This window comes from Dendrobates tinctorius, unplaced genomic scaffold (assembly GCF_039654945.1).
Source record: "Dendrobates tinctorius isolate UK_male_01 unplaced genomic scaffold, ASM3965494v1 ptg000070l, whole genome shotgun sequence".
NCBI classification, from domain to species: Eukaryota; Metazoa; Chordata; class Amphibia; order Anura; family Dendrobatidae; genus Dendrobates; species Dendrobates tinctorius.
Window position 1 is genome coordinate 77,837,961 of NW_027361738.1, and position 12,663 is coordinate 77,850,623.

Consider the following 12,663-nt stretch of genomic DNA (forward strand, 5'->3'; position numbering starts at 1 on the left):
ATCCCAGTCCTCTCTCCACACTCCCATTGTCGAAGTGTCCCGCAGCCCCTCCAGCAGTATTTCCACCCCACACTACACAGATTTATGATGTGTTTTGTAATAAAAATGCCCAGTTGGTTTCAAACCTTTATTAAAAAAGTTTTTTTAACTTTAAAAACAGTTTACAAAAAAAAAATATTTTAAATAAAAGTTAAATTATTGTTTACACTGGTTGTCTGTCATTTCTTTCTGCGGCGAAATATGTTTAAAAAAAAGGTTAAATACAGGGTATTTAAAAGGTAAAAAGGTATTCAAAACCAGGTATATAACTGTGGGTAAATTTTAGCTTTTTGCCACAGTTGTGTTCCTGGTTGTGTTTGAAGCAAAGTATTTCACCTAAAAAGTTGTGTTTATTGTTGGTGATTTCCTAACAATGTACACAACTTTTGTTAAAAGGTGAAATACTTTGCATAAAACACAACCAGGTACACACCTGTGGCCTAAAGCTAAAAATAGAGACCATGACAAGATAGCCAACTTTGGTTGGCAAAGGTATATACTGTTGGTACAGAAGGTACACAAGTTTGGTTAGGGCACAAATCTTTCACACTCTGTCATCCTGCCAGTGTACTCTGCCTTGAGGTGACAAAGTATAGTGCAAAATTGTCCCTCATTACTGAAACCGTCACAGAACTTCTAGTGGTAATGTCATGGTAATCTTGCAAGGTGGTTTCTTCAGAGGTGTCCTCAATGGAAATGGGTTCCTTGCAGATAACAAAATTGTGGAGTACCACGCAAGCTTTGATCACCTCGTCAACAGTTTCTGTCTTGAGGTTGATCGCAGTCAATAGGACCCGCCATTTGGCTGTCAGAATACCAAAGGTACATTCAACCATTCTTCTTGCTCTTGTGAGGCGGTAATTAAAAATGCGTTTTGGTCTTGTCAATCCTCTGCTAGAGTACGGTTTCAAAAGGTGTTCTGACAGCTGGAAGGCTTCATCCCCTACACAGACAAATGGCATAGGTGGACCAGATGTTTGCGGCAGCGGTCTAGGTGGTGGGAACTGGAAGGTGTTTCCATACAGTTTACGCCCCATGGCAGACAGTTTGAAAACTTGAGAGTCATTGGAGCGGCCATAGGCCCCAATATCAACCGCAATAAATTTGTATTCCGCGTCAGCGATGGCCATGAGGACAATTGAAAAATATTTCTTGTAATTGAAATATTCCGATCCCGATCCGGCTGGCTTTACAATGCGGATATGTTTCCTGTCCACAGCGCCCAAGCAGTTGGGAAACTGACATATCTGTTGAAACTTGTCAGCAATTTCAATCCACCTCTCTGTTGTGGGCTCTGGTAAAAACTCTTCAGCTAAGGAGTCCCACAGTGCACGGCATGTGTAGTTCACTATTCCAGATATGGTGGAAATCCCGAGTCTGTACTGGAAATGCAGTGACGAAAGGGATTCTCCAGTTGCAAGAAATCTGTGGGGAATTAAAAAACAATAAATTAGTTTTAAATCACAGCATTACATACCAAAACTCAGCTATAACACTTGGAGATACAAACTACCACCAACAAGATTGCAGTGAAAGTTTGCTCTGATGCGATCACATCCAATAAATGTGGCTTACCTTAAAGTCACCATCAGACGCTCTGCGGGTGAAACAGAGAAGCGGCAATAGGTGTCCGCTTTTCTTATGAGGTGTGCAATGCGCTCCACCAAGTAATCAAAATTCTCCATTTTCATCCGAACATATCCAAAAAATGTATCCGGGTTTCGTCGAAGGTCCATGCAGAGTGTAGAATAGACCCCACGCGTCATTCTCTTGGCTGTGATGGGGTGGATCCACAAACGTCGTCTACGATGCCTGATGCGCTGCTGTCTCGCTCTCTCCTTCTCCAGAACAATCACCCTCAAACGATTCGCCTCCGCTATAAAATCCGCCAAATTCTTCAAAATATTTCCAATCACAACATCCATCTTCGCCAGTAACTTGCTCTTCTCTCCAACCTGCACTTTCTCCTCTACAACCTGTCAAAGAAGGGCTGTAGGAACACGCTATATATAGTTTTCCAGTAGCCAATCCCGTTCGGAAGGCCACAAGGGTCAATTTTAAAAACCGGATCCGGCGTAATCCGTCGAAAAACGGATAGAAAAACGGATGAGACGGATCCGGTTTTGTCTGTCAAGAACAAGACGGATCCGGCAGAAAACCGGATCCGTCACATCAGGTTTTACAAAACATTTGCCGGATCCGGCGTTCCGGCACGACACCAGATCGCGCCTGACACCGAAAACCTGATGTGTGAAAGTAGCCTAAAAGATCAAGTTTGTTGAAAAAATACGATTTTTTTATTTTCAAGCCCAGGCGTTATAAACTTCTGTGAAGCACGGGGGGTTCAAAGTGCTCACCACACATCTACATAAGTTCCTTAGGGGGTCTAGTTTCCAAAATGGTGTCATTTGTTGGGGGTTTTCACTGTTTTGGTACATTAGGGGCTTTCCAAACGCGACATGGTGTCCGATCTCAATTCCAGCCAAAAAAGTCAAATGGCGCTGCTTCCCTTCTGAGCTCTGCCATGCGCCCAAATAGTGGTTTACCCCCACATGTGGGGTATCAGCGTACTCAGGACAAATTGCAGAATAAGTTTTAGGGTCCTGTTACCCTTGGGAAAATAAAAATTGGGGATGAAAAGATCACTTTTGGGGAAAAAAGATGATTTTTTAATTGTACTGCTGTACGTTATAAACTTCTATGAAGCCCTTGTAGGTTCAAAGTTCTCAACACATATCTAGACAAGTTCCTTGGGGGGGTCTAGTTTCCAAAATGGGGTCACTTGTGGGGGGATTCCACTGTTTAGGTACATCAGGGGCTCTCCAAACGTCACATGGTGTCCAATCTGAATTCCAGCCAATTTTGCATTGAAAAAGTCAAACGGCGCTCCTTCCCTTCTGAGCTCTGCCATGCGCCGAAACAGTGGTTCCCCCCCACATATCAGGTATCAGCATACTCAGGACAAACTGCACAATAACTTTTGCAGTCCAGTTTCTCCTGTTACCCTTGGTAAAATCAAAAAAATTGAATCTGAAGTATTTTTTTGTGAAAAAAAGTTAAATGTTCATTTTTTTAAATATTCAAAAAATTCCTTTGATGCACCTGAAGGGTTAATAAACTTCTTGAATGTGGTTTTGAGCACCTTAAGGGGTGCAGTTTTTAGAATGGTGTCACTTTTGGGTATTTTCTATCATATAGACCCCTCAAAGTGGCTTCAAATGTGATGTGGTCCGTAAAAATAAAATGGGGTTGCAAAAATGAGAAATCGCTGATCAACTTTTAACCCTTATAACTTCCTAACAAAAAAAAAAAAATTTTGGTTCCAAAATTGTGCTGATATAAAGTAAACATGTGGGAAATGTTACTTATCAAGTTTTTTGTGTGCCGTATCTCTGTGATTTAAGGGCATAAAAATTCAAAGTTGGAAAATTGCGAAATTTTAAAAATTTTCGCCAAATTTCTGTTTTTTTTTCACAAACAAACGCAAGTTATATGAATGAAATTTTACCACTAACATGAAGTACAATATGTCACGAGAAAACAATGTCAGAATCACCGGGATCCATGGAAACGTTTCAGAGTTATGACCTCATAAAGGGACAGTGGTCAGAATTGTAAAATTTGGCCCGGTCATGAACGTGCAAACCACCCTTGGGGGTTAAGAGGTTAAAAGGTTACATGAAAGGAGGAATCATTGAAAACTACAAGCGGTCCTGCAGAAAAACAATCCCAGATACGGATATTAGGCAGAAAAATAAAAAAAAAGGAAGAAAAAACAAAAGAGTGAAAATGAAGATTGGCTACAGGGTGACTACAACCCCCATCATGGCAGGAGAGCCGCAGGCTGTTAGGGTACGTGCACACGTTGCAGATTTGCCTGCAGAATTTTCTGCACGGAATCAGCACCTCTTGGCAGAATCTGCAGGTAGTAAAAATCAGCGCTTTTTTTTTTGCGGATTGGCCTGCGTTTTTACCCCTGCAGATTTCTATAATGGAATGGGTGTAAGAACGCATGCGGTTCTGCAAAAAAGAATTGACATGCTGCTTAACATAAACCGCTGCGGATTCTATGCGGAATTTTCCGCAGCATGTGCACAGCATTTTTTTCTCTATTGTATTGTAAATCACTTGCGGATCTGCTGAAAATCCGCAGCAAATCTGCAATGTGTGCACATACCCTTCGGGCAGGCTGGCTGACATTTGCAGTAGCAGCAGAACATCATTAATCCATTCAGTAACACACAGGGACCACATTGCTCTGAATTGAGGAGACAAACACCCCCCCATAACTGCACCCTGCACCCAGAAATCCCCATCACACGTGTAGCTACCTCGCCACTGCGCTGCTCTCTCCACGCAGAACCCGGGAACGAAACTATTTCCTGTGCAACCGTGAATACAAACCCCCATGCCCACTACTGTACGTTTTAATTTTAGGTCCGTGCAGCAACAGTGGCGAAACAAAACGTTCCGCAGTGGAATGTTTGTGTCCGTATTATGCAGCAGGTGGAGGGTCACGTGGTGCAGCAGTGTGATCAGGAAGCGGCAGGCCCGGCCTCCCGGAAGTCGGGGCAGTCCCAGTGATCGCGGTGCTGCGGAGGAGGAGGACGGAGCGCTGATTCCAGTCATCACATGACAGCCATGGAGGAGACGAGGATGCAGCAGCTCTGTGCCCGGGTCCTGCTGCTTCTCCTCGGCCTGACCATGGTGGCGACACAGACCAGTCCTCCAGTGCCAGCTCCCATCACCAGACGTAAGAGTAGGGGGAATAATAATAAGTGTACATACTGCCTGCAATATGGATTGTGGAGATATAATTCCATGCCAATTATTTGCATCCTACTTGGTCTGGGATGATAAAACCTCCTTTCCTCTGTGCAGAAGGGACTCAGCGGGAAATCCAGTATTATCAAGGAGAAAGCGGTCACCTCGCACAGCGAGCGAGCAGAACATTCTAGAAACATAATTCCATAAGGAGTTATGGAGACCCTATCCCTCCTAGCCGTACATCGTGTCTATTTCCGAGATCTCCAGAACATGGCGAACGCCTTCCAGGGTCCCGCACCGTTCTAGCGCCTCAGGGAGGGCTTATACGTAGAATGGCCGGTAGGAACCAGATAGCAAAGATGTCTTTAGTCTCAGCGCGTAGCAGGGGCCCAGCTGGATGCGATGGTGCCAACACCACCTCCCTAGAACCATCCATTAGAGTTATGAGTCATCTTAGGTTTTGGAGTTTTTAGCTGCTAGAGGCAAGGAGACCAAAATTTAGGTTCAGCCCAGAGGATTGGAATGGAGTGACCCAAAGGGGATAAAGGCGAGTGTAAGGCCATGTGGTCGCTCTCATTCATGCCATCCACTTTGAAAGGGGGTCATATCAAGTAACGTGCTGTGAAGGACCTAGGAGCCAGCTGGCAGCCCAGCACACACCTGGTCAAACGCCAACCTAGTAATTGACATGATCCATCTATTTATATCTTTTGTCCTACAAATATTGTATTTGCGTGTCTGACCATTATAGATGTATAACTATTGTGTAGTGCTCTTTTCTCTTGATCCACACGTCTTTTTTTTCTCGGTTTAACTTTGCATGCTGCCGGGGTTGATTTCTGGCCCGACATAATCCCATTAACTGACCGGGCTTATATCTAACGAGGAACTGGTGGCAGACCTATCGGGCTGGCAGTGCTCTGTTTCACTGGTGCTAGTGAAAGGGGGCTCTCAGCGTGTCAGGGGTGTGAGCGAGTGTGGTGCCACTTCAATGACTGCGTGGGCAACATGCTCTCCACCTCCGGACCCCTTGTGGACTGGGGGTGTCTGTGTAAAACTGTACCAAGCTGACAGTACGTGTCCCCAGGGGTGCGGAATGTCGCATTGGTGAAAGTGGGGAGACCGCATTATGTGATCCGTCTGGCGTAATAGTGGTCAGGTGGGGTGGCAAGGTGCGAGTTCATCAAACAGGCAGTACACCTATCTGTAGTACAGATTACAGTTGTGTGAGTGTTTGCCCCTTCCTGATTTCCTATACTTTTGCATGTTTCAGATCACCAAATACATTTAAATATTACACAAAGGTAGCACAAGTAAACACAGAATACAGTTTATAAATTAAGGTCTTTATTAAGGAGTAAAAGAATTCAAAACCTACAGGGCCCTGTGTGAAAAAAGATTGCCCCCCCACCTTTAGGCTGTGTTCACACGTTGTGGGGTTTTTTTTTGCGTTTTTCCCGTGGATTTACCAAAAAATCCACTCCAAAAATACCTAAAAGAAGCTTCCCATTCATTTTAATGCATTTTGCACTTTTTGTGCACATTGATGCGTTTTTTACCGTGAAAAAACACTTCGCGGTAAACGCAGCATGCTCATTAATTTTGCGGTAAATTCTGCATTTCTTGCTATTTTCTGTGTGTCTGGGGACGCTCCGGGAAAAATTGCGGAAAAAAACACGCATTTTCTGGGAAGGAGTCCGGTTTTCATGCAGGAATTTTCTGCATACGTGTGCACATAGCCTACAAACACAAATTATCTGTGGTATATCATATTTTTGGGAAGCTGACTTCAAATTCTCTAGCCACACCCAGGCCTGATTACTGCCACACCTGTTCTCAATCAAGAAATCACTTACTTAGGACCTACCTGACAAAGTGAAGTAGATAAGTTCCTCAAAAGCTAGATGCCATGCCACGATCCAAAGAAATTCTGGAACAAATAAGAAATGAAGTATTTGGGATCTAGCAGTCTGGAAAAGATTATAAAACTTTGTGATTCCAGTGATCCACAGTGAGAGGCATTATCCACAAATGGTGAAAACATGGAAGAGTGAACAGTCCTAGAAGTGGCCGGTCGACCAAACTTACACCAGGAGCGCAGAGACAACTCATCCAAGAGGTCACAAAAGACCCCACAACAACACCCAAAGAACTGCAGGCCTCACATGCCTCAGTTAAGGTCAGTGTTCATGACTGCACCATAAGGCTATGTTCACACTTTCAGTATTTAGTCAGCATTTCACATCAGTATTTGTTCCACTCCGGGTTTTGGCTTACAATCAGGCCAGGGTCACTAGTGTAGAATACGGACAAGTGCTATGCGGGAGAACATCGCATAGCGCTCAGACCAGTGTTAATCTGTTGGGTAGCTCACATCACCATTTATTTTCTTGGGGCGTTTTCAGCGTGCGTGTAAAATCGCAGCATGCTGCGATTGGCACCGACACTCGGCCGAGTCTTGGCTCACTTGCACCCATATAAGTCTATGGGTGCGAGTGACACAACGGACCTCACAGGGAAATCATCCGAGTGCGGTGCGATATACGCCGGCAGCGGAGGAGATGGAGAAATGACTTCTCCGCAGCTGTGCTCCAATTCTCTGCAAGAGTCTTGGAGCACAGTAGCATGACACTCTGCTCCCGCTCGCAGCAGAGCAGGAGCCGAGGGTCATTGGAATATATCTCATCCGATGTTCTTGCGTCGGATGCCGTACACTAATGTGACCCCGGCCACAGAGGCAAAGTAGAATAGAAAAAGTCACCACTTATGCATTTATCGTCCACTCCTGCTTTTGGCTTACAAATACTGATAGTGTGAATGTTGCCTAAGAAAGAGACTGGGCAAAATTGGCCTGCATATCAGAGTTGCAATAAAAATCAGACTCTTCTCAGTTTTGCCAGAAAACATCTTGATGATCCACAAGACTTTTGGGAGAAGGACTGACAAGACACAAGGTGAAGTTTATGGATGGTTTATGTTCCATTACATTTGGCGTAGAAGTAACACAGCATTTCAGAAAAGGAACATCATACCAACAGTAAACTATGGTGGTGGTAATGTGATGGTCTGGGGCTGTTTTGCTGCTTCAGAACCTGGAAGACTTGCTATGGTACATGGAATCATGAATTCTGCTGCCTACCAAAAATCCTGAAGCAGAATGTCCGGCCATCTGTTTGTGACCTCAAGCTAAAGCGCACTTGGGTTATGCAGCAGAACAATGATCCAAAACACACAAGTGAGTCAACCTCTGAATGGCTAAACAAAATTAAGACTTTGGAGTGGCCCCGTCAAAGTCTTGACCTTAATCCGATTGAGATGCTGTGCCATGACCTTAAAAAGGCGGTTCATGCTCAGAAACCCTCCAATGTGGCTGAATTACAACAATTCTGCAAAGATAAGTTGCCAAAATTCCTCCAGAGCATTGTAAAAGATTCATTGCCAGTTATCTCAAATGCTTGATTGGAGTTGTTGCTGCTAAGGGCGGCCCAACCAGTTATTACGTTTAGGGTGCAGTCACTGTCACAGGGCCCTGTAGGTTTGGATTTCTTTTTCCTTTTAATAATAAAGACCTTCAGTTATAAACTGCATTCTGTGATTACTTGTCTTATTTTGTCTAATTAAATTTGTTGATCTGAAACATTTAAGTGTGACAAACATGCAAAAGAATAGGAAATCAGGAAGGGGGCAAAATCTTTTTCACACAACTGTGTGTGTACTGCCTGTAATACAGATATTACGGTATGTGGTTCCATTGGTTATACTAGGAGGAGGGGTGATGTCTGTCTGCTGTTGAGATACTACTCTATATCTTTATACTCCTTCAGTGAAGTTTCTTTGCCCATTTTTAAAAGAAACCTTCTTAGCCGGACTCATAAAATACTTATTTTAATGCAGCCATAGATTTTAAAAGTAGGTACATCAGCCTCATCAGGTGTAAGATCTATTTAGAAGCATTGTCTCCATAGTGTGCTCCTGATTGGCAGTTTGGACCAGCAGTTATGGTCTCGCCACTTTTGTTAACTGTGCGCTTTCCAAAGCTACTATCAGGCACAGCGTTGCCTCTAGAGCACAGACACGCTGACCCAGGGCAGAACAAGCCATCTGGCGGCTCCAGAGATTCTTTCCTACGACATTGGCAACCGCTTTTAAACTGCAGGGTGGCCAGTAACCTATGATAATAACATTCCTTTAAAAATGTAAACTGTTTATATTGTGAATCCAGTGACATTTGTGCTTTAAATTCATTGGGGTAAGAGGGATGGCCTCTGGTATCATGGGGGGGGGGGGGCGAGGGATGTCATTATTACCGTAGGTAATAGGACCTATCATTCTAGGGGTCATAGTGGGTATTCTCTGATTTATAACCCCTTCTCCGAGTCAGTGTATGTGTTGTGTTTTTCAGCAGTTTTTTCCCCTTTGCATTCTTCCTCCTATAAGGAGTATTGTTATGAATGGGAAACCGAGGAGGGAAAAAAAGACAACAAGCTAGGTCTCAGAAAACCAGAGAAGTTGGTAACTATGCAGATTGCAGAGCCCTGATCTTAACCGCACAACTAGCAGCAGTCGTGGAGCGTTCCTACGATGGTCCTAGACGCCTCGTCACAACCTGAGAGCTACATAATCCTAAAGCAGGAAAAGTGGAAAACTAACTGCCCCAGAGCAGACCCCAAAGGAAAGACAGCCCCCCACATGTATTGACGTTGAAACAAGATGAAAATACAAAGGCAGGAAAATAGGCTGAGCAAACAATGGGGCCCGGCTAACTAAGGCTGGTTTCACATTAGCGTTGAAACAACGCTGCGCACTGCGTCGGTAAGCCCCGCCCTGATCCGGCTCCCTGCCCGCCCCATCCGGGATCACCGCCTACTATCGCATTTGCACGCATGCGATCGGCGCACCCTATCTTTAGCATAGGGTGCGCAGATCATGCGCTGCCAGTGTGAAAGTAGCGTGCTGCGCACTTTTGACGGTGCGCCGTGCGCACCGAAATGCAGCATGTTGCATTTCGGCGCACGCGGTGCACCGTCAAAAGTGTGCAGCACGCTACGTTCACACTGGCAGCGCATGATCTGCGCACCCTAGGCTAAAGATAGGGTGCGCCGATCGCATGCGTGCAAATGCGATAGTAGGCGGTGATCCCGGATGGAGCCGGATCGGGGCGGGGCTTACCGACGCAGTGCGCAGCGTTGTTTCAACGCTAATGTGAAACCAGCCTAAAAAGGACTGGAAAGGAAAGACACTGTCTGCAATCTGCCAAAAAAACCTACAAAAATATTGTCCAACACTTCTGATAGCAAAATTAACCCTGAAGTCACTAGACTTCAAAACCTATATCAGCACTCTGAAATATTCTGAGACAGAGCAAAAAAAAGGCCAATCTAATAAGGGACAAAAAGCAGATTGGCAAATACTGATTAATAGGAGTGGGAATTCGGCATAGCCCCAGCAGGGGCAGGCTGATTACACAAAAAACTGAATTGACCAACAAGCGCAAGTGTGAACAATAACAAAAAACAAACTTAACTTGAGAAGACTGGAAGAGAGCTGAAGTCCAGGACCTGAGAAGCGGACTGAATCACCAGCAGCAGGATAGGGCGTCGGCTGTTTTATATCCAATCGTTATCTTCCTCATCAGGTGGCAGATCACTACCACTTAAACCAACCTCACTACCTCCTGTCACCACCAGAGGGAGAACAGAAGGGGAACTCTCAACTGGTGGAGCAGAAAATGAGTTCATGACAGAGTATACTTTTTTTTTTTTTTTTTTGTCGCCCCCCGCCTCAGTACAATCACATGCATTCTGCTGCCCATCTTTTACAGACAAGACTGAGAAATGTGGTGGTGGTACACCTACAATCAGTAGAGGTTCACTGAGGATGTTGCCACCACCACAGGTTGGCACACAGTTTACTTGTTTTGTTGAATTGTAAATCCTTCCCCCGCTAGCGCTGGCTCCATTGGTGCCTTTCCACCCCTATTCGCCCTTCCCACAGAGCTCACTTTCCCTTTTTTCTGGGCTGGCGCACATGTTACACTGGAGGTGGGAAGGAGAGTGCACAGATCGCTCCTCTACGGTTCAGTTGTAGCATGAGACTCTGGCTGGGAGCAGGACCTGTTCTCATGTGACCATGGGTTCTTCTACCTTAGGACACTGCACTTATCACGCAGGGCTGGCATTGTCGATGTAGACTCTGCTTTATTTTTTTCTTTTGAGATGAAATGCCCAAGTTTTTGAGGTTTTGTAGAAGATTTGGATGGTTGTGGCTCCAAAATTTAAGTTAAAAGAGCCATTGTGCACATACCCTTTATATTGAAATCAATAGTGAAAATCTGCAGCATAAATTGACACAATGCAGATGTAGATCCCGCAGCCTCCATCAGTTTCTGCTCCGGATTGACCACAAACTTGACCATCACTGCGTTCATGCTCTGTGGGATTGTTGAAGAAAGAAGAGCCCAAAACAAAAGCGCCCCTTTCCGGGGATCGGCGGTGGTCTCTGTGCCCAACTTCAGACGTTTTCACCTATCCCTTTTAAACCACAAACAAATTAACACTTATACCGAGGTCTCGTTTTGGCTGACAATCACATGAGAATAATTAGCGTCGTTATTAGTCTAACTCCTGAGATCCGGGTCATCAAAGGCCATCAGTCACATGGGGCGACATCTGATAAGTGGTGTTTTCTCAGCCATCAGCGGCCACTTGTAAATTTCCATAAAATCCAATAAAGCCGTAAAGATTTAGAACAAGGCTCTCTTCACCCGCTAATGTCACGCTTGGCTAACTTTCGTTTAGGCTTTATTTCTGTGTAATTTTACATTACAGATCATTCAGGAATGAGTTTGCACAGATGAAACCTTGTCCTTACAGGGAACAGCGCCACTTCTGTCCACAAGTTGAGCCTGGTATTGCAGTCCCATTGAGCTGAATGAATCATAGAATGGTAGAGTTGGAAGGCACCTCCTGGGTTGTCTGGTCCAACCCCCTGCTCAAAGCAGGATTCACTAAACCATCCCAGACAGATGTCTGTCCAGCCTCTGATTGAAGACAACCTTTCATTTAATGGTACAATCTCTGCTCCTGCTACAATCCCTGTTTGCTGTCATCTAGTGCAACCTTTCATTTAATGGTATATAACAGTGCCTACTGAATGTTTGCTAAATTCATTTGTTGCATTGAACTCACTACTTCTGTATAGCCATCTTGGGGCCAGTAGAGATGTTATCAGGTGTAAGGTGTTACTAGCATATGGATGTAGCCAGGCCCTGTGCCTTTGATTGTCTAACATCCCCTGGTGTGCTAGGCAATTGGTAATTTATCCCTAATCAGTTCCCACAATCCCTCTCACCTGATCCTCTACTCAGTCCTATACATTCAGATGCCTTCTAGGGGGGCACGTGTCTCCCTGCAGCATAAGTATCACTGCAGCAAAAGTATCGTGAAAATGCAGTTATTACTACGGCAGTTAGTCCCGGCAGGAGTCAGGACCCCACACTATCTACCTGTCTATTTTGGGGATGTCTGCTGCGTAAGCCCTTCTTAGGCCGGTTTCACATTTGTGTTTCAGGGCGCAGCGACAGCCTGCCGCACCTCCGCCGGTAGCTCCGCCTCCGGACGCTGCATGCGTCATGCGTCCCGTGTCTTTATCACTGAGGATGCAGGCCGTGCGCAGAATGCGTTTGGCGGCGCCTGCGTCCTTTTGACGGTGCGCCGAGCACAACCAAATTGCAACAGGTTGCGTTTGGCGCTGGTCGGCGCACCGTCAAAAGGACGCAGGCGCCGCCAAAACGCATACTGCGCACGGCCTGCGTCCCCAGTGATAAAGATGGGGGACGCATGCAGCGTTATGCGCCCG

At 45.3% G+C, this 12,663-nt stretch overlaps 2 protein-coding genes across 3 annotated transcripts in view; one reads left to right on the top strand and one right to left on the bottom strand.

Annotated features, from left to right (window-relative positions):
* LOC141095712 (tRNA-dihydrouridine(47) synthase [NAD(P)(+)]-like) overlaps positions 1-4,500 on the bottom strand; it is a 62,827-nt gene extending 58,327 nt beyond the window's left edge. Inside the window, exon 1 of the mRNA XM_073581959.1 lies at positions 4,371-4,500. The gene's annotated coding sequence lies outside the window, so the exon portion shown is untranslated. The remainder of the gene's footprint in view (positions 1-4,370) is intronic.
* A 71-nt stretch (positions 4,501-4,571) lies between these two features.
* The window catches only part of PTTG1IP2 (PTTG1IP family member 2), a 68,163-nt gene continuing 60,071 nt past the window's right edge, over positions 4,572-12,663 (top strand). The window contains exon 1 of one of the 2 annotated variants that reach the window (XM_073581961.1): positions 4,572-4,792. In XM_073581961.1, the coding sequence (XP_073438062.1) occupies positions 4,672-4,792 (121 nt within the window). In that variant the 5' untranslated portion in view covers positions 4,572-4,671. The remainder of the gene's footprint in view (positions 4,793-12,663) is intronic. The other variant, XM_073581960.1, reaches the window with a different exon arrangement.